Source organism: Eptatretus burgeri, chromosome 11 (assembly GCF_056783735.1).
Source record: "Eptatretus burgeri isolate ZD-2024b chromosome 11, Ebu_testis_v1, whole genome shotgun sequence".
NCBI classification, from domain to species: Eukaryota; Metazoa; Chordata; class Myxini; order Myxiniformes; family Myxinidae; genus Eptatretus; species Eptatretus burgeri.
Window position 1 is genome coordinate 32383220 of NC_140971.1, and position 21155 is coordinate 32404374.

A 21155-nucleotide genomic window follows, 5' to 3' on the forward strand; every position below is an offset into this window, starting at 1 on the left:
CACTTGTTTATGCCCAATCCTTTCAGCCTGTCATTCCTCACAAGTACAATAAGGTAGCATGTTATCATCCATCAACCCCATACATTGTTACCTGAGCCAAGTCAAGGTTATCACTCTCCTACAGGCCTTTGGTCCCCTCTTCTGTCTGTGGATTCACCTGTCTGAGTCACATTTCATATATATAATACTTTAAAATAGTGAGCCATCGCCATCTCATGTTGTTCTCTATTCCTCCTAAAGAATAACTGATCTAATTTATTCTCACTCTTCACCCTTCTCTCCCATCTTTATTCGTCTCCAGAATTAATTACTTTTGGAAATAGTTTACACAAAACAAAAACAAAATACAATAGTCGATCATTAACTCTTCTCTCCCATCCACCTGCAGTTTGTTTGTTCGTTCGCTTTCCCCACTTTTACTGTTTGTTTTACCTGTTTGTCTTTTGTCTACTTATCACCCTCTGTTCCATTGTCCATTACATGTCCCTTCTTATATGCTAACTGTCAATTCCTTGCTCATCTTTACCTCTCATCTCCTTGCTCCCCTCTGGTTGTTGGTGTTGACCTTTCAACCTCCTGTCATTCAACTTTTCTACCAACTTTGATCTCTGTAGTTAAAATGGCATTACAGTATCAGGGTACACAGGAAGTAATTAAAAGTTAAATGATGAATAGATATTAAAAACAAAATAATTTAAACTACAAATTGTTCTTCCATGCAAAAAGACTTCTCTTTAATGGCATATTTGGGCACAAAAATGTGAAAGAGAAGGTTTTGGGTCGCTGATGACTTCGCGTGATTCGAAGGCTGTAATCACATTAATAATCGTTGGGCAATTATTTTCTTACATTTGAAACTCAAAATATGCTAAAATTAACTTTTAAGTCAAAACTTTTGTCAGTGATCGAAAAACAGACCGGAATTTACCGAAGACGCTATGACGTCACGTTCTCCGAAAACTTCGTGAACATTCGGAAACAGCATGTGAACGATGGCGAGATGCGAATCAGAGAGTGATTTCAGCGGCGATGAAATTGAGTGTTTTCATTCCGATATTGCCGAAGACGAGTCGGAGGATGATGGGAATTTATACTATGGAGTTTCTGGCCCTGAGCCATATAAATTTGAGCCACTTGCAAGTGCCAGAAAATTGCCTATTTTGTGTACAAGTGGCAGGAATGACTGTCCGGCAGTTCACACTGACAGACTCCACCAGACAGATTGGTTTGTAGATTTTCATTTTCTTGTTCGATGCACAAAATAATGTAAAGTTCGATTCGTCTGTGACTTGATATAATAATTTTTAACCCTCGAGTCACTCAAGAGTCAGAAATAGAATGAATCAATAATGGACCCAAATATATTATACACCGTAGCCTTGGTGTTGAAGTCTTTCTGATAGTTGAGCTTGACCCCAGCGAAAGTGAACAGTTAGAACAAACCTCAACTTTCAAGAAATTGTTGTGGCATATAAATACCAAAACATTTTTAGCCTCATTGGGAAATATTCTACCAAATTTCGAAAAAAACGTGGAAAATTGATCAATTTTTTACAATTGAAATGAAATAGCCCAATTTGCTGATGCTGTTAAAAAAGTAATTTCATCAACAAGAAGTTGATTTGTTGAGAAATTTTTTCATGCTTGTGTTTTTCAGAAAGTTTATTTATGTGTTTTTCCATGTACTCTTTAAGAATACATTTCAACGTTTTTCTCACTTAAACTCAACAATTGATTCTGTGACAGAGCAGTATCTGGAGAACTTGTCAACCAACAACTCATATTCACAGAGTGGTGATCAGATGTGTTTATGCCTTCGTAATCCTCGGCTGTGAAATGGTCACCACAAATGACAAGTCGATCCAAAGGGTCCTCTTTACCCGTTTTCTATGGGGGAAAATTCGCCTGTTTTGTTTGTACAAATCTTATCCACTGCCGGCGAATGTTTGATTCCTTCTGGAATCGGTGGGAGCGATTACCCGTTTTCCAGCCATTTTCGCAAAACATGACGACACACGTACGAGGCATGATGTACAAATATCCAAATAACTTCAACAATAATTCAAAATAAAAAAGGATAATATAGACAGTTGCAAGCTCAAAAAATTACCCCCGTGTGGGGGTGATGGTCATCTCTATAACAGAAACAAGTTCTCAATGTTCAGTTATGACCGAAGACTACTGCGCAGTTCCACTGCGCAGCTCGAACTGCGCAGTTTCGTTAAAGATGACTCGGCATTTTGGCGCGCGCGCACAAAATTATATTTTGAAAATAAATGCCGACGTTTACATTTCGGGTTTTGAAACTTTTGCACCTTCGGCGGAAAATGTATAAATATAAAAGGCTAAAAATGTGTTTTATACTTATATTTCATTTCTCCTTCCTTCCTTTCTTGCGAATCGCATCGGCGTTTTTGGCCATCTTCCAGATCACGTGACGATCAAACGGGAAGGAAATTCAAAAATCTGTCCAGTTAGATACAAGATAATATTTTTTACTATCATAATCAATAAACAGTTGCCGAATATCTTGTAGAATGGCAGACGAGATAGGTTTTGAAAATGGCGATTTTTATAACTTACGTGACCTCGTGACCTCGTCCCTGACTTTGAACCCGGACAAAAGTTATATCGTTGTGCAACACTCATCGACCTTTACCCACATACTAAGTTTCACCAAGAGCGGAAAGAAAAATTGTTGACGGATGTATGGACGGACGGACATTTTGGTCCGGCTTTATACCAAGATGACCTAAAAAAGTGAAAGAACGGCCCGCTGAACTGGACTTCAATGAGCGAGTGAGCGTCTGCTTTGTTTTGGAGAACGTGACGTCACCATTCATATATGGGCACGCGGATGTTTTTTTCAACAGCCTCGAGAAATAACAACTTCGGAGTTAAATTTCATTAATTTTCTCAATCGTTAGGCAACCACAATAGTTTGCATCAAACTATTTAATGCACATATAATCATATTGATAAATTTTCAGAACATGTTTGGTGACCCGCAACCTGCTCTTTAATGGAAGTCTTTATTTTATATGGTAAATATTAAAGGTCAATTACTAAAGAACAAGTTTAAAAACTCAACTCTAACATTTCTTAACAAGTGAACATGGACATTGTACAAATGCAATACCAAAAAGGCTTAGCTCTTGAAACATGCCCACACCTCCAATGAGTGTCGGCTCAGCCGGTTGGCATCGACGAGGCATGCAGAGAGACGGGACAGCGTTTGACGAGACTTGTCTTGGCAATTAGCCTGGCCACTTTGACAGAGAGCGCACAGAACGAGGCCTAGTCCCAGCATGCAGCCCTCCCTGCGTGACACACAGCAGGTCAAATCAGGTGTATGTTTTTTAACGGCAGCATATTTGTTATTTTCTGTTATGCTTCATTCTTAAGCTACAGATACTATGCTTAAAGTGGTTTCTAAGATATCTGTGTTTTGTGTGTTCACCAAGCAGGATGAAAAGGGATTGTGTTAAAGATAACCCAAAACGTCTACATCTCAAGCATGACTCCCATAATGCTCATGTTCAAATGTTAGATATCATCAGCATTTCACATTCATTTCAACAGGTTTCTATTCCTTCAAAGTACTATTTCAGACACCTTTCATGAGACTTCAATGACAGTTTCTCATTTCTTATAAGAAGCTTGCTGAGAGTACATTGAATTTCCAAAGCTACGTCTTCAAACCGTTCACAATGGCCATTGTGAGATGGTGGAGAGGGTCGAACAAAAATCTCAGATCTCTGAATTTTGACTGCACCTCAATAGGAAGCTTTAACAATGTCACAATATTGCGCAATTGATGAAGTTATTGTGTTTAGTTGATGAAGAGAGGGTGGACATTGAGAAAATTCACTTGAAGGACAACTTTTACATTCTGTGCATTACAAGGAAAGACAAGGAACAGCGCTATAAAAGAGAAAGCAGCAGAAAAGTGCAATTTATACTGCTTTCAACTCTTCAAAACACACACACACACACACACACACACACACACACACACACACACACACACACACACACACACACACACACACACACACACACTCTCCTAAATTCAACCGAAACATCCCGATTCCCCTCGAGCCATATTGTGCACATCGTATCGAGACATGACCAGACCAGTATCGAGACGTGATCAAGGCTCTAAAAAAAGGATAAACAAGTGGATCCTTTGCAGTCAAAGTTCTTGTCAGTAACCTGATAATCTTCTATTATAATACCAAGCTTTCACACTAAAAACTCGATTCGCCGTCACACGATCCCGATGAAATTGCTGTGGCACTTAGCGGACATGCCGACAATGTTTGGGAAGTCTTGGCGTTCCATAGTACCACTTGCATTTTGCACAATGCGTATTTTTGTCATTCCCCGTGTACGGTCTGTCCATCTGCTACTTGCTATATTGTACTCCTATCCCGTGCATGTGCACGGGTATCGCTAGTGTTAATATAATGCTCAGGTTCGATTCAAACTTGATCGATTCGGAACTTGGCAAATTATTCGATTAATTATTATTGGCATTAATCATCACAAGGAAGCTTTCCAGTTTGTTGGAATTGTACCATTGCATCGAGATCATAAAAAAAAACCCAAAACAAAAAGTGATTTCTCTGTTTAACATTCCGATCTGCACTGATGGCTCATGATGCGTGCTGCCTGTTTCCTCTTCATGTCCGTGTAATTCAAATAAAAGTGCACACGTCTACAAATGTACTTGTCCTGCATGCAATTTATGTACAAGCTCATGATGACCTTTAAATAAATGTCAATTTTAAAATAATAATTTAATTCGCAAGAATATCCGATCAAATTCCAGTTTCGGTGTCGCTGACTCGGATCCCTGCTCGAACAACAACCAAGAGGATCACATTAATCGATTTATCATGCTCCTTTGCCATTTCGATTTTTGTTGTCCATCTTCATCAACTCAGAATCAAGTCATTCTCACACAGTACCTTTATAAATGCACCAAAACACCACTATTAGGCAATATGCTGCGGTACATTCTTGGAGATGCACTTTATAATTTTTGAAAGACATTTTATTGATCACAACATATCATAATTTCGAGAATGGACCATTATATTATGAAAAAGATAAAGACGACGATTTGTAATACCGGATTCCTACCAACACACGCACGCACTTACACACTTGTAAATATAATGGAGAACACATTAGGTATAAATAACACATTATTGAGTCGCTGTTTGACGTTTGTTGATGATGTGGAATAAACATATGCAAAGTCGATAAGAAGTCGCTAAAATGCCAAATTTACTTCGAGAAAGAGCAGCAAGTGCTTTCCTTACTAAAAACAAAAATGTTGGCCTCAACCTTCTGCACATCACGAGCTGTGTTGCAAATTCCATCATCACCGGCAGATTGCTTGGCGAGCAATATGATGAAATGACGTGAAATGTTTCTGGAAGAATCTTATTCTGTCTGAGATAAAGCAATACACAGGGCTGACAGGATAGCCTAAAGGTACACACACTCACCCCTCGGCTGTCTTGCCTGGGCTTGATTCCCGACCCAGCTATAAACGGTCAACCCAGAGTTTATCAATGTGTGCCGTCCCTTGGATGGACGTTAAACGGGAATCCCGTCTGCCGGCATTCGTTAGTGGACGTTAATGATCCCACGGTGTTCTTCGAGCAGAGTTGGTGAGCTATTGCCAGGCACCATGACCAAATTCTAAATACCTGCCCTAACTAGTTGAAAATCAGGCCTGGCCAGCTGCTCCTGAACACTTGGGCCAAGCTTTCCCCAGCTAGCCCCACAAGAAAGGTGGGATAATGGTGACTGTTAAAGAAGAAGATAAGGCAATACACAAAATTGAACTCCACCATTGCGCATCATGAATATTCCGACAGACAAGGGTGAAGCTTGTGCATTCAATTTCCACCTAGTCTGTCAATGGAGCTTTTCTTGTTGGGGTCCAACGCCTCTTAAAGGGGGGGAATGATACCCCTTCACAATAAAATCAGAAAAACGTGTTTATTTGTCTTTTGAGAGCTACAACACTCCATCATACTGTTGTGTTTGTGGGGTAGATGGAGGAATTTCACAGTAAAGGTAGAAATGTACAGAGTAGCATGGCCCGTGGACACGTAAGAGACAATTCAATGCAACTTAAGTAGGGAAACTGTGAGCATAAGTGTGACGTGTAACCACACGGGGGGGGGGGGGGGGGGTGGTGCTGTGTTAAATTAGGTATTGTCTAAGGTATGCCAATTTCGCCAAGTATTTGATTGCCCCCATGACCTTTTCCTATGTTTTTGCATTTAAAAGACCAGCGATAAAAAGGAATCACAACTGAAATCAACAACCGAGCCGGACATTTCCGAGCAGGCGAAAACCCTGCCTCCAGGAATGACAGCTCGCAAGACCACACCCATGGGGTGGATGATGGATGGGGCGTGACATGAGAGGGAGGAGATGAGGATTGAGGCAGGATAGGCGGACGGGACACAAACAGGAGTGTGAAGGGAGGTTCTATGAGGAACGCAATCGAGACAGAGGCTCTGGCTAGCCGCCTCGACACGACGGAAAAGGCAGCGCGAATCCTGTTGTTCATTTCTGTGAATTTGTCTGTGTCAGACCTCGCCTTGGAGCTTTGTGTTGTGCCATCGGGGAAGAAGGCGGCGCCATTTGGCAGAGGAGTGGCATCGACAAGTGTGATTGTGAAAAGAAGCTGCACGGTGGTTTATGAGCCCCGGTGTTGAAGATCACCTCCCGAATTTCCTCCTGTACGTTTCCCGCCGAGAGAGTGGCTGGGTGCCATTTTGTGAGCTTCCCACGCAGGACAAGGCGGTTCAATCGTCAAGTTCGAAAAGACCATCTCTGGGCACACAGCGAAGTGCCGGGATAAAAGGAGGGATTATTCTTTTATTTATTGTCCTCTTGTCTGTATTAAAGTCTGTGTGGCGGTGCCTCAAATTGGAATTTAGTTCACCTCATGTTTCATTATTATCCCGTTTTGATTTATTTCCATTATAAATATCTTCTGTCATTAAACTCGATCTATTAAGATTGCTTGTCCTCCTTCATAGTGAACGCGTCTGGTATGTGCTTTTGCCACCCTCCCATCCTGCGCGCGCCATAATCTCCAAAGAACTCGGCTGTTTTCCTCCAAGGGAAATTGATCGGTTATCTGTCCAGGTCGTTCTTAACCAGCGTGAACATGACAACACAATACAGTTATATGATGTCACAGCAGTTAATTATTCTTCAAAATGTGTTTTGGAAGATGGGAGCAACAATGTCATATTACTGATTTAATGCCCTTCTGACACTGTCAATTTCTTACCAAGAGCTCCGACGTTGAGACATATTAATCCATACAAGCTCAGCAGGTACTGGGAACGACATGTGGAGTGTCTGACAAAGTTCGTATTTGGAGAGAAACTGATGGTCATGTTTATTATGTTAAAGAGGTGGAATTGGCTCTGAGCAGATCTATCGAATTACGTACGTGTGCTCCAACTTTTCATCGCAGCAGTAGTTCTGCAAACTCTCAATACCGTCCATGATGCAAGCGTTGACTTCCTGGTCATTTGAATTTCTGCAGTACATGGTCGTCAAAAGTGCAATTATGCACACCACTTCAAACAATCACAAAAAAGAAAAAAACACATTCATCACGAAATTGGGTCACCGACGACTTCACCCAAATACACCTGATCCTGCTGGATCTTGGCAGCAAAGCACATTCAAGCATGGTCAGTACATACAATAGAGACTTCCATGGAAATCATTCTATGCTTTGGGATGGCAGGATAACTCTGACCTGACTGTTTCTAGAATTGTTCTTCTGTGCAGTTGACTCGGACCGAAGCTACAGCCATGGTGCAGTGTCTGCATGGGCTCTGCATCTCAAAATGCACCATCTTTTGAATGGAAATGTTAAGCTGACTGCTCCACCTGCATTTTTTGGATGTTAAAGGTCCCAAGCCATTTCTCAAAAATCGTAGGCAGCTGCCAATCAACTGCCAACTATTTTTTGAGAAACATACATTTACATTCATTGCTCGAAAATTAAATGGGACAGGCAAAGAGATGTGGATGTTCCATAAATGGTGGGAATGGGGTTTGAAGATCCGAGTAAAAGGCAACGAAACTGATAAATCAGGATTTCTTAATTTATTTCATATGCAGCCAGTGGATGCTGGTTGCATCATTGCTGGAAGCACGGCTGTGCTGCTGATGCAGTGCCTCTCGTCGACGAGAGTATGAATTTGGAATTTGGCCAGGCTGTTGGCAATAGCTCGCCTACTCTTTGCGAAAGACACCGTGGGATCTTTAACATCGACCAACTAATGCTGGCAGAGGGGATGCTCAGTGTAACGTTCATCCGATTTCCCTCTATGCTTGCATCAACAACCAAATGGAAAATGGAAAATCAGTTTCTACTTTAAAACATCCTCCTGTCTATTGCTGCAATGCTCACCTGGCTGCTCGTGAAAGTAGGAGGCCAAGTGCAAGGCCCAAGTGCATCTGAACTTGGTTGGAACTTCCAGAAAACAGCTGAGCCGATAGACATGTGCCAAACACAGCGATGACCTGATGCAGGCGATTCATCCGTGATGATCCGAGTGTCGGCACCAGCAGCGCAAGGCCAAGGCTGGCACAACCCCTTACCATAGTACTACAGGAGGTTTCACCCAATGAACACTGGGAACAATGATACATGGCATCTCTTATTCAACATTTTTTTTACTAGATGGTTTTTGCAATCTGATACTACAGCCCACCCCCACAACAGCTTTTAAAACCTCACAATTTGACAACACCAACTACAACATTTTTGTAAACTCTTGACATGCATACCTGTTTCAATATTTATTTCTTCCTCCACAATGTTTAACTTTTATTCCAAATATTTACTGTATATATATATATATATATATATATATATATATATATATATTTATATATATATATATATATATATATATATATATATATATATATATAAATTCAGAGGTCAAGGCTAATTTACAGAAACATAATTATAGGGTTGGAGGTTGATAAACCAACAGAGGGAGGGGAGCAAAACAACAGATACACATTTTCAATGAACCATAATCTTATAATCAAAGGTTATTTTTAATATGGACACAAAATCTTGGCTCATGGAAGAGTGAGGTGATTGAGGGGAAAAATAAAACGTCCTGATCGTGGGGTCACAGGTGGATGCAACATGCAAGGGAATGAATGAACAGGAAAAGAGAGAAAGGAAGGGAAGGAACACAGTGACCTATCTGCAAGTAAAATGGTTGAGCTAGGTAGGGTTAATGTGGATAGAAAAGATTGCATGTACGAACGACTCATGCAATGAGAAGATGGTGGTGCACTACCTACATGAAGGCTTGGAGGGAAGAGTGCAATTGAACCATTTCCAAGGCTGGATTTAGGGACCTTAACTAGAAGGGGGTTATTGAAAGAAGGTGTGCAACATGGAGGAGTCAGGGAGGGCTGGAGGGGTAAGAGAGCAGAAGGAATGAGACTGGAAGAGGGGTGGTAAAATTAGATATCGGTTATGTTAAATGTAAAAATGTTTTGGTGAGATTGGACTGGAAAGAGTACCCGTCCCAAGTGACGAGAAAAGCTAGCGAATGTATCTGTCCCAAGTGATGGCAAAAGTTTAAGTTGATCAATCAATTTCAATAATATATCTTTGCTTTTGTGAAACCAAGAATGCAACACAATTGACCTTTTCAAAGGCACTCTTGGCGTGAGAAGAGCCTGCCATAAATGAGAAACAGATAACACATGGACAGACACCACGGTTCACAATATATAACAGATGACTTCCCTTCCAAGGAACTTAAACACAGTGAGAGACCATTCGGCCCATGAAGCCTGCGCAATGGTTGCCAACCTATGACATCTTTGTATACAGTCAAGGCTTGTGGAAGAGGTAGAACACGAAACAGATCAGGACGCAACAGGACAAAAGAACAGTAGCAAGGGGAGTTGGGGGGGGGGACCAAGGGACACCAACAGTGAAGTTGAAGGACAAAATAGAGGGAGGATTGGACAAACAATGGGGTAGGGTGGAATGGGGTGGACAGGATGGATTAAAAAAGGAAACGTCTTCCTCCCTCCCCCCCCCCTTGTCCTCACCATCACCCTCCCCTCTCTCCCTCCATCCACTTTTCCTAACTCCCCTTTCCCTTCTCTCTCCTGTCTCTCCACCAATCCCCTTCTCTCTCCCCTCCTCCTCTCCACTGTCCCCACTCAGACTGGGTGGTTCGTCATTGACTTCCCAAAAGTAGTTCGGGCAGGAATTTGTAGCTTGGCCACGGTGCCGGCGATAACTCACCCACTCTTTGTGAAGAACACCGTGGGGTTCTTAACATCCATTAACTAGTTTCCAGTTTAACGCGTAGGAACAACACACACACACACACACACACACACACACACACACACACACACACACACACACACACACACACACACACACACACACACACACACACACACACACACACACACACACACACACACACACGATTCACCCTGCCTGTGAAACACCAGGATGACATTTAATAGCTGGGTCGGGGTTCAAACCCAAGCTAGACAGCTCAGAGGTCAGTGTGGGTACCTCAAGGTCATCCTGTCAAAGGTTGAATCATAATGCATAGTTAATAATAAACAAACTGCGATTCCATGTTGTATCCTATCACTTGTATGCATACGTTAAAAATGTACGTGGGATAAAAGTAGAATCGAAATCCAAAACGATCGCGACTAGTGTCCCTGGATGGTGTAAAATAAAACCAGATGTACAATAATTACTTTTAATATAATTAAAAATGCATTTGAGTCATTTTACCTCACCTCCCGCGAGCATATTATTTAATCATATCGGGTGAGAAGGAAATCGTTTTTTCCTAATTTTTATCCGATTAAATTCCTAGATTTTAACATAATTATTTAGGCCACGAGTTTCGATCATCAAATATGGAATCAGATTTCGAACATCAGTTTTTAATAACCCTGTACGATACATTATTCAATCTTGCGAGGAGCCAATCACATTGCATCGAGCCTCAAACAACCAATCAGGGTAATAACAGCTGACGGACGAACGGACAGGCTGCCATCCTCGTCATATTTATATAAATAGATATACCTACACAAATACATATACCTAAAGATATATGGGACATTTTCACAAAAGCGGGTCAGGTAACGGTAAAGACTGTCCGATAATTTTTATCAAGCATATATTGCCCAGTCAGTGCAGAGGCCTTATGGTGATCCTGCGTGGCTGACATCATTTGAACACTTTTCTAGGCCTTATAAGGGGTTCAAGCACTATTTCGAGAATACCAAAGAAAGTTGATTTTTGAGTTTGTTCTTTACCGTTACCTGACCCGCTATTGTGAAAATGTCCCATATAGAAATAAATAAAGACCCGCCCACATCTCTCACCTGTGAATGGAGGGAATCGCCAATCAGCTTTCACCAAATTGACTACGCCCAGGTGGCTTGGATTATATAAATGATTGACCCCTCCCATGCTCCTACATAAAGCAACCCAAGAAGACTTACACAAGGTAAGTGGAAAGAACTCTGGGAAGTGTTCGAAACAGCGCTTAGCACCTTGTGTAAGTCCTCTTGGGTTGCTTTATGCAGCTACTTTGGCTAGAGGAGCATGGGAGGGGTCAATCATATGTATATGTATATGTATGTATATGTATATACACACACACGCACACACGCACGCACGCACGCACACACGCACACACACACACACGCACACACACACACACACACACACACACACACACACACACACACACACACACACACACACACACACACACACACAGTTACGGCCACAGGTACCGAGTGTATTATGAGGGGGATTTATTCCCGTTTCTCCTTGGAAGAGCCGGACCTGGGGCCACCGCTCACAATTAACTTTGTGGTACGGTGCGTTGCTTTACAACCATGAACGCCAATCAGTTAACCACAAGTTCCAGTGTCCACCCTCTAATTTTGCCGTATAACTAGAGGTCACGTGGCTTCCTGAACAGGGGGAGTATGCCCCCGGCAAAGCACCAATCTTATCTTGATTGGATCTTCATGAGGGCGGCCGAGCATTTACCGCTGATGCGTGCCAACTATGACAGGTTAATTAGTTTGGTAATACCTCCCAGTCTATCTAGGTTCGGACAATGCTGGATCAATGGAAGGAAAGGCAAGCACGGACAGGTTGAAACGTCAACAAGGAATTTATTAATAAGAAAAAGAAAAAAAAAAGCTGAAGAACTTTTTATTTATTTGTGGTGAAAATAGGTAATCAATCAAAATAAACTCAAGCAAATAAAGAATTAAGCAAGCATTGATAGAAAAACAGACAAAGAGCAGATGCTTATCACTATGTCTTCCTTAACGATAAACACGAGAAAAGGGTACCCAGCAAATCATTCAAGGGGGGGGGGGGGGAGAAAAATCTGGTCTCGGCTTTCCAAGGAAGAAGTCGCCGTACGTCAAATAAAATGGCCCGAAACGGGTGAGCGTGCCTTGGTCTGTTGCCAGCGCCCAGCTTTGCCGTGCACCCACCCGCAAACAGGCTTGAACACCAATCGACGTCATGTCGTCACCCCCCAGGAACCAGGGAAGTCAATAATCAGGTACGCCAAGAGCAGGTCTCGAGCAGAATCAGCAGGAATGGTCCAACCATCACACCCCGTCAAGAGCCACAAGGAGCCACAATCAACGGGGAGCTGTGAGGTGCTGTGAGGAACTGTGAGAAGCTATAAGGCACTGAGGCTGTCACCAGTGGTCAGAGCTGCAAGGCCGTCACAAACTGTCACAAACCAAACTGTCGCCAGCTCACCAACTGTCTGACTGGAGCTGAAAATAACCATCACCCAGCTGTCACAAACTCTGACAGGAAAACGGTCCTCCTGTCCTTTTTAAAGGCGGCCAGTCTGGGCGGAGCCTCAAGCAGACTTCAGCCAAATCCACCTTGCCTATTGGCGCATCGTTGTACGTGACCAACCGCCAATCTCGCAATCATTCCTTCCTTACCAGAGCGAGATGCAACCCAAAATGAGCACAGGCCTGGCATACGATGCCATGTTTGTAGTGCTGGATGAATGGCAGAAATCAGCCATTTGCCAGAATTACCGAACGAAAATGTGAAGCACTCATAAAACGTCAACAACAACCATAACCTTTCCGTTCAGCCCGACATGGACAAGAGCCAGCCAGCATCCACAGAGCTGCCAAACGGGGCGTCAAACGTCGATGGAAAAAGGTGGACGCCAACGTCGGTGAAAGAGGTGGGTGTTGAACGTCGATGGAAAAAGGTGGGTGTCAACGTCGGTGAAAGAGGTGAGTGTCAAACGTCGATGGAAAAGGTGGGTGTCAATGTCGGTGAAAGAGGTGGGTGTTGAACGTCGATGGAAAAAGGTGGACGCCAACGTCGGTGAAAGAGGTGGGTGTTGAACGTCGATGGAAAAAGGTGGGTGTCAACGTCGGTGAAAGAGGTGTGTCGAATGTCGATGGAAAAAGGTGGGTGTCAACGTCAGTGAAAGAGGTGGGTATTGAACGTCGATGGAAAAAGGTGGACGCCAACGTCGGTGAAAGAGGTGGGTGTTGAACGTCGATGGAAAAAGGTGGGTGTCAACATCGGTGAAAGAGGTGTGTCGAACGTCGATGGAAAAAGGTGGGTGTCAACGTCAGTGAAAGAGGTGGGTATTGAACGTCGATGGAAAAAGGTGGACGCCAACGTCGGTGAAAGAGGTGGGTGTTGACCGTTGATGGAAAAAGGTGGGTGTCAACGTCGGTGAAAGAGGTGGTTGTTGAACGTCGATGGAAAAAGGTGGGTGTCAACGTCGGTGAAAGAGGTGGGTGTTGAACGTCGATGGAAAAAGGTGGGTGTCAACGTCGGTGAAAGAGGTGAGTGTCAAACGTCAATGAAAGATAGGTGGGTGAGGTGAATGATCCACAGCCGTATTTGACTCAGAATAACTGCTCAGGAAAAGCCCTTGGTGTGTTTAATCAAATGTCCTGCAAGTCCAAGGTGTAAATAAATCATCTACCTCGCATGCATCTCACGTGTATGAATGTGTCTGTCGTAAAGAGAAAAAGGCCATCCCATAAGAAAGGGAATCTATTCTATACCCTTCTCAACGCATCAAAGTTAGAATCCCACCAGACATCGGGATGGGTCTATCCTGGACATGCATTTAGGGAAATAACCGTCTGAGGACCTAAATGTTTGTATGCATTTGTCGGATCCGTTTCTGAAATCCATAACAATGTGTATGTATATATATATATATATATATATATATATATATATATATATATATATATATATATATATATATATATATATATATATATATATATATATATATATATATATATAGTCATATATATATATATATATAGTCATATATATAGTCATATATATAGTCATATATATAGTCATATATATATATATATATAGTCATATATATATATATATATATATATATATATATATATATATATATGACTATATATATATATATATATATATATATATATATATATATATATATATATATATATATATATATATATATATATATATATATATATATATATATACACACACACACACACACACACACACACACACACACACACACACACACACATATATACATATTGTTACGGCTGTGGAAATTCGCATCACACCATAAAGGGCCCTCAGGTGAGATATCTCTAAGTACATGTGTAGTCAGCCCAAACCCGTTGTATAGAGGGAATTTATGTGATCCATTCGGGCTGCGATCCTTTGAGTTAGGCGTTTTTCTTTTTCTATCTTTTATTTCAAACACACAACATTTCAACAACCACGCCATCCCCATCACAGCGCCAACCACACTGTAACCACGCCACCTCCACCATCTACGCTACCACATCTTCGCCACTCGCCATTCAACAGGCTCCGTGCGGTTACGATCTCCGCGGAGGAACAAACAAAAACCAACAAGGATGCTCGGTGGGCTTTTCCCGCCTGTTTTTCCCATCTGACTTCCCCGCGCTTTGGAGTGGCGGAAGAGCGATGCAGGTCAAAGGTCAGAGGTCATGTCAAGGTGGGGCCTCTTTTTGGGGGAATAATTCTCTGGCTCCGAGCCAAAAACTGACTCGCTCGGCCCCCGGACGGAGCGGAGTGGAGGGAAAGTGTAAGGGAACGCCCGTTTTCAGGAACCCTCTCAAAGGAAGGTGGAGCCAAGAACGGGGCGGGGTGAAGGGCGGAGCCCGGGCGATAAAAGACTTACACGGGCGGGCGCAAGGAGTGCTTTTTCTTCCTCTTCGTCTTAGCTAGTGGTTCGGTTGGTTTTTGTGGAGAGTTGGTCTTCAGAAAGAGGTCCTGTGCCCGCGCCTTGGTGAGCGGCCCTGTCACGAAGGCATGGACGGGAGACGCGGCGGCGCCCGTTGCGAGGTGGACCTGTGCGTCTGGACGGGGAGTGCCGGAGAGGGTTCGCCGGCCGCGAGAGAGGTTGGGGCCGGGCGCGACCACGCTGACGGTCGCGGGAGAGGGACTCACCAGCCAAAGGGAAATCGCGACTTCTTTCTTTCTTTTCTTTGGGGTTTTTGTATAGATCTTGTGGCGCCGTGTCTCATAAAGTAGAACTGTTTAAGTGTTGCCGTGTGTACGCGTATTCGGTTGTAGCTCTGCATCGTTTATTTTGTTTTAATTGCTTTATGTGCATTTTGATTGTGTATTGCTGTAAATACGTGCCTTACGTGCTTGTCTGTGTGTGTGTGTGTGTGTGAATAAAATGCTTGCTTGTTGAACTGTGCCCGTTTCGCTTTGTCTTTTCCCTATTGACCCTCCATCTTGCATCACGGAAAGGGGTTCGTAGTGGGTGCAACATCCCAGTAATTAATCGGAACTGTCAAGGCCGACGATAACACCGCTCGGTTATCACTGCAGCACGGAACGGACCGCTGAAGCGGTTCATGTCCGGAGTCGGCCTGTGGCGTGGTACGATCGCCCGGTTGACCATCCGCGCAGGTACTTAGGTAGATCGAATTTGGCAAGCAACCCTATCCTGCGCGGGTAGGCAATTGGCACGGTCGTGGTGGGGTTAAACCCCCACCCGTGACTAGCTCCCGGCGTTGTTCCGAGAGGGTCACGACAGAATTGTCCGTCCGGTGGGCGATGTGCCGCGATTCGAGTGACGCGGCCGTCCGCACGCCGGCGGGCGCGAATTCACAACAATATATACATACGAGCAAATACAACACGTCCCTTTGCTGGCGGGTCAATAAAGTGGGGGGAGAGAAAGAGGGCGAGAGAGAGAGAGAGAAGAGGCGGGTGTAGGGTGAGAGGGGGAAGGGGAGACAGAGAGGATGAAGGTGGGACAGTTAGGGGAGAGGTGGGGAGAGCGACACCTCACCAAACGTTGTTATTCACTGTGGGAGGGAGGGGGGAAGAGAGAGAGAGAGAGAGAGAGAGAGAGAGACAGAGAGAGAGAGAGAGAGAGAGAGAGAGACAGAGAGAGAGAGAGACAGAGACAGAGACAGAGACAGAGACAGAGACAGAGACAGAGACAGAGACAGAGACAGAGACAGAGACAGAGACAGAGAGAGAGAGACAGAGACAGAGACAGAGACAGAGACAGAGACAGAGACAGAGACAGAGACAGAGACAGAGACAGAGACAGAGACAGAGACACAGAGAGAGAGAGAGAGAGAGAGAGAGAGAGAGAGAGAGAGAGAGAGAGAGAGAGAGAGAGAGAGAGAGAGAGAAAGAGAGAGAGAGAGAGGACACAGAGAGCGACAGAGGTGTGGGAGGAGAGTGCTGCATTGTATGAGTAGGGGAAAGCGAGGAGGGGACAGAGCGAGAGAAAGGGGTGTGGGAGAGGAGGAAAAAAAAAAGAGACTGATGAGGGGTGGAGGTGGGGTAAGCAAAGAGAATGATACGTGACGCTTAATGACCGAACACAAAAAAAAGTGTCACAACAGCTGCACACACAACAAAACAACAGAGTTTGTAAAGTCATCCGCTGGCACATCTGCAAAAACTTTGATATGCTAGTTCCAGAAAATTTGTGGGAAAATGAACCAAAAGCAATCAGGAAGAACAGTCTAATAGACAACTATCAATAAAGTCAATTCTGATTGGACGTTCTCTACTGATGCGTCATCACCTCCCAATCCGGATGAAATTTTGTGGACAGGTTCGGTGTGTGACAAGGACGACCCGATTAGGTTTTGGGGAAGATTTGGATCCGGATCCAGACACTCAAATATTTAAAGTGATTCTTCACCATTGAGCGACAGGGCGAAACCGATATATCGCACGATATCTCAAAAAGTTGTGAATGGATTTGGACAAAGCATGGTGGACAGGTTGGGTGTGTCACAAGGACAAATTGATTCGATTTTGGTGAAGATCCAAATCCATATCTGGATACGAGAATTATTTAATCTTTAAAGTGTTTCTTCACCATTGAAAGATAGGGCCAAAAACGAAACAGTACTGTACAGCATGATATTTCAAAAATGTATTGGGCCCAATATGTTCTCGTGGATCAGGCATGATGTGGTGGAGTTATGCGCTTTACCGAGTGCCCTTCTAGTTTGTTTTTGAAATTCCATTTTTGTTATAAAGTACAGTATTCAAATCTGTCCAATTTGTCAATATTACTTTTACTAAGCTTTATAGCCAGTGTATTACCTGTGCAAATTATTCAAGAAATGTTCATTTGTAAAATAGAATAAAGATAAGAATGAAAATTTACTTGTTGCAGCCAGGTGAACCCTTGGCCTTGACACTGATGTCTCGAATCGAGCACGCCCAGCAATGTCTCCAACACTGTATCAATCCAGGCATGATGTTCTTCAGACGTTTGCTGTGGTGGTCACGATAATGCAGACATTACAACCAAGAGTGATAGAGAAATAAAAGCGACATGACCAAGATGGCAAGTGATGTATGAAATGCAGATTACAGTGCGAGGTTGTGCAAGTACTCGTACCGCGGTTCTGTCTTCTCCAGGAAGGCTACACTCGAACTTCACAACAGCTGCAGCCAGGCCTGCCAATGCAAGAAGTGCATTTCCTTGCACCACGGGGCTGTCACTGTCTCACACAGATTCACAGAACATCACATCACAGGTTAATCATACAATTAAATGCCTTTTGGATAAAACTCGAGTTTATTTTCAACTAAAAGAGTTTTGCAGCAATGGGAAACCAGGACAGTGTTTATACTCCCCAAGTTCAGGTCCTGCAGTGCAAAAAGTTAATTTACCATTTGCACTTTGGCTCAATTATGTTACAAGTTATCCAAAGAATAGTCTAATATTCATATATATGTGTATGTATATATACATATATATCTATATATATATATATCTATATATATATATATATATATATATATATATATATATATATATATATATATATATATATATATATATATATATATATATATATATATATATATATATAGTCATGTCCACGCAGTTAACACCGACCTGGACAGACAGCCCAACAGTTTTCACTTGGAGGCGAACAGCCGAGATCCTTGGAGATTATGGTGCACGCGGGATGGGAAACAGCAGAAGCGCAAACCAGAAAGGAAGCACATGGGTTTATTCTCAAACTCACAACGAATAGATTGAACACAAGTAAATTGACAAGTAATAGTTTAATGAACATAAATTAAAGATTTATAATGAAAATAACTCGAGGGTGAAAATAAAATGTGAGGTAAAACGAAATCCTAATTTGAGATGTCACCACTCAGTCAGAAAAACAGACAGGTGGAAAGAAAAAAAATATAAGAAATTCCTCCCTTTATGCCGGAACTCAGCTTTGCCGCCATTTTTGGGCACACCTTCCCATGCAGGACAACACGGCTCGACCCCAAAGTTCAATAAAGACCTTCTCAGGACAAAGCTAAGTGCCAGAATAAAGAGAGGATTTTCTTTTCTTTTCCCCTTGTCTGGATTAAAGTCAGTGTTATCATCGGCCTCGACGGTTCCGATTAATTATCGGGTGTATTAAGCCCACTACGAACCCTTTACGTGAAGCAGGATGGAGGGTCAATAAAGAAAAGATGAAGCGAAACGGGAAAACAGTTCACACAATGCACATTTATTACGCGACACACGGAAAGCACACATATACAGCCAAACAGTCAAAACGCACATGTAGCAGTTAGAACAAGAGAAACAATGACTCAGAGTTACTACCGAATACGTGCACACACGGCAACACTTATACAGTTCTACTTTACAGACGGCGCCAACACACATTTACTCAAAAGCAAAGGAAAGAAGCCACCCTCATAGACAAGGGGGCAGACGGGCCTGTAGGCCAATATGCGCGCATGACCTGAAGAAGCGGCCAGGTCCGCGAGACCAGGTGGGTCCTACCCGCGTCCTCGTGACGCGTAGGCGGACGAGCCGCAGATGTGGCTGCGTGGCTGTGCCCCGACTCCGTGCTCCTTGGCGGGTTTCGTTGGCACAGCATTTGGAGTGGGGTGGGAACGGGGCCCCTTTGTTGCACTATCTCAGCGCGGGGGAAAAGGGGGAACTGTTGATGCCCTGGGGGAGGGAGAATGGCTGGCTGGCTTGGGTCCCGCGCCGAGCGATCTCCCACCGCGACATCGTCGCCGACCGCCGTCCTTCTCGCCTCAGACCCGAGCTCCTTGGCCTCTTCCCACAACTCTCCTCAGCCGACTGCAGAACCCAACTCGATGCCTTCGCCACCCGACTCCACTCTCTGCCACACTCTGCTGCTGACACACTCTGCCCTCCAACCAAAAACTGACTCTCTCCGATTCACCTTGCGCTCGCCGTTTTATAGGCCGGCAGGAGAAAACAATATGCAAATTTCTGGATCAGAATGACCTTGGGGGCGGCGCCACGCTCGCCAATTGGACGGAGGAAAAGTGGGCGTGAACCTTCCCTGATCCTAGAATTTGCATATATGGATTTCACACAGACGCGCCTGGAGGCGGGGCCGTGCCGCTCTGCGCTTGCTAATTGGACGGATCAGAAGTGGGCGTGTAGCATTCTTGATCAGAATTCTCCCTCGGAAAGGCCGCTATTTGCACTCGCGGCTCAGTGCGTATCTTGAACGAGCCCAAGACAGCCCAACGCTCAGTGTTCACAGGTGGTGCGGGAATGGCCATAGAAGGAGAGAGGTGAGGGTGGTGGAGGGTTTATCGGTGGTGGTGTGATGGTTATGGCGGTTGATATGTGGTTGGTTCAAAATAAATATAGAACAGAAAAACGGCTATCTCAAAGCGTCGCAGCCCAAATGAATCGCATAAATTCCCTCTAAACAATGGGTTTGAGGCAAACTACACATGTAATATATATATATATATATATATATATATATATATATATATATATATATATATACATACACACAGTCATGCGCCGCTTAACGACGTTCCGGGCAACGACGGATCGCATATACGACGGATCTGCCAGCTCTGAAAAAAAAAAAGAAAAAAAATGTTGCTGAAAAATTCCTATCGCCGAGTGATGTTGTCGACCGAGCCTTGCCAGTCGTATAAAAATAGCATGTACAATTATGTAAGCTGTACAGTACATAATACTTCATAATGATAATAAACGACAGTGTGGCCCTGTTACAATGCGATCGTTGAGGTCCATAAAATGTCATCGCGAAAAAACAGGATCGTGCTAAATCGGGATTCAAGGAAATCGGCTTTCAAACTGAAGCAATGTTTCCACGTTTACCTTCGAGCAAGTAAATTACCTTTGAATTGAAGAATTCCGCGAATAAATCGTTGTTCTTAGTTGACATTAAAACACATTTATTTGTCGTGAAGCTTTTCATGTTGTTAAAACAATCGCACTGTTCCGAAAATATATATCACAATTGACAGGAGCTCGTTTCTTCATTTATAAATTATAACATCGATGCAATGATTACGTTATTTCTAAAATCCAAACACCATTTATTCATCTTTCTATAATCGATGCGAGAGGAGATTGTGAGCTCCTGCTAACAACACCGATGGCCGTCATGAACAGCACAAAGGTAAAACTAACGTGTCCTCAGTCTCTCTTGGTTGCGTGTTACAATTGCCGACAGTATTCAGTACAGTAACT

General features: G+C 43.4%; 1 protein-coding gene across 5 annotated transcripts in view; it reads right to left on the bottom strand.

The window, feature by feature from the left end:
• FOCAD (focadhesin) overlaps positions 1 to 21155 on the bottom strand; it is a 174669-nt gene that overhangs the window by 24416 nt on the left and 129098 nt on the right. For all 5 annotated transcript variants that reach the window (XM_085845794.1, XM_085845795.1, XM_085845791.1 and 2 more), the window contains 5 exons: positions 18033 to 18135; positions 17796 to 17906; positions 8471 to 8694; positions 7496 to 7585; positions 3173 to 3320 (listed from right to left, as the gene is read on the bottom strand). In XM_085845794.1, coding sequence (XP_085701920.1) covers positions 3173 to 3320; positions 7496 to 7585; positions 8471 to 8694; positions 17796 to 17906; positions 18033 to 18135 — 676 coding nt within the window. The remainder of the gene's footprint in view (positions 1 to 3172; positions 3321 to 7495; positions 7586 to 8470; positions 8695 to 17795; positions 17907 to 18032; positions 18136 to 21155) is intronic.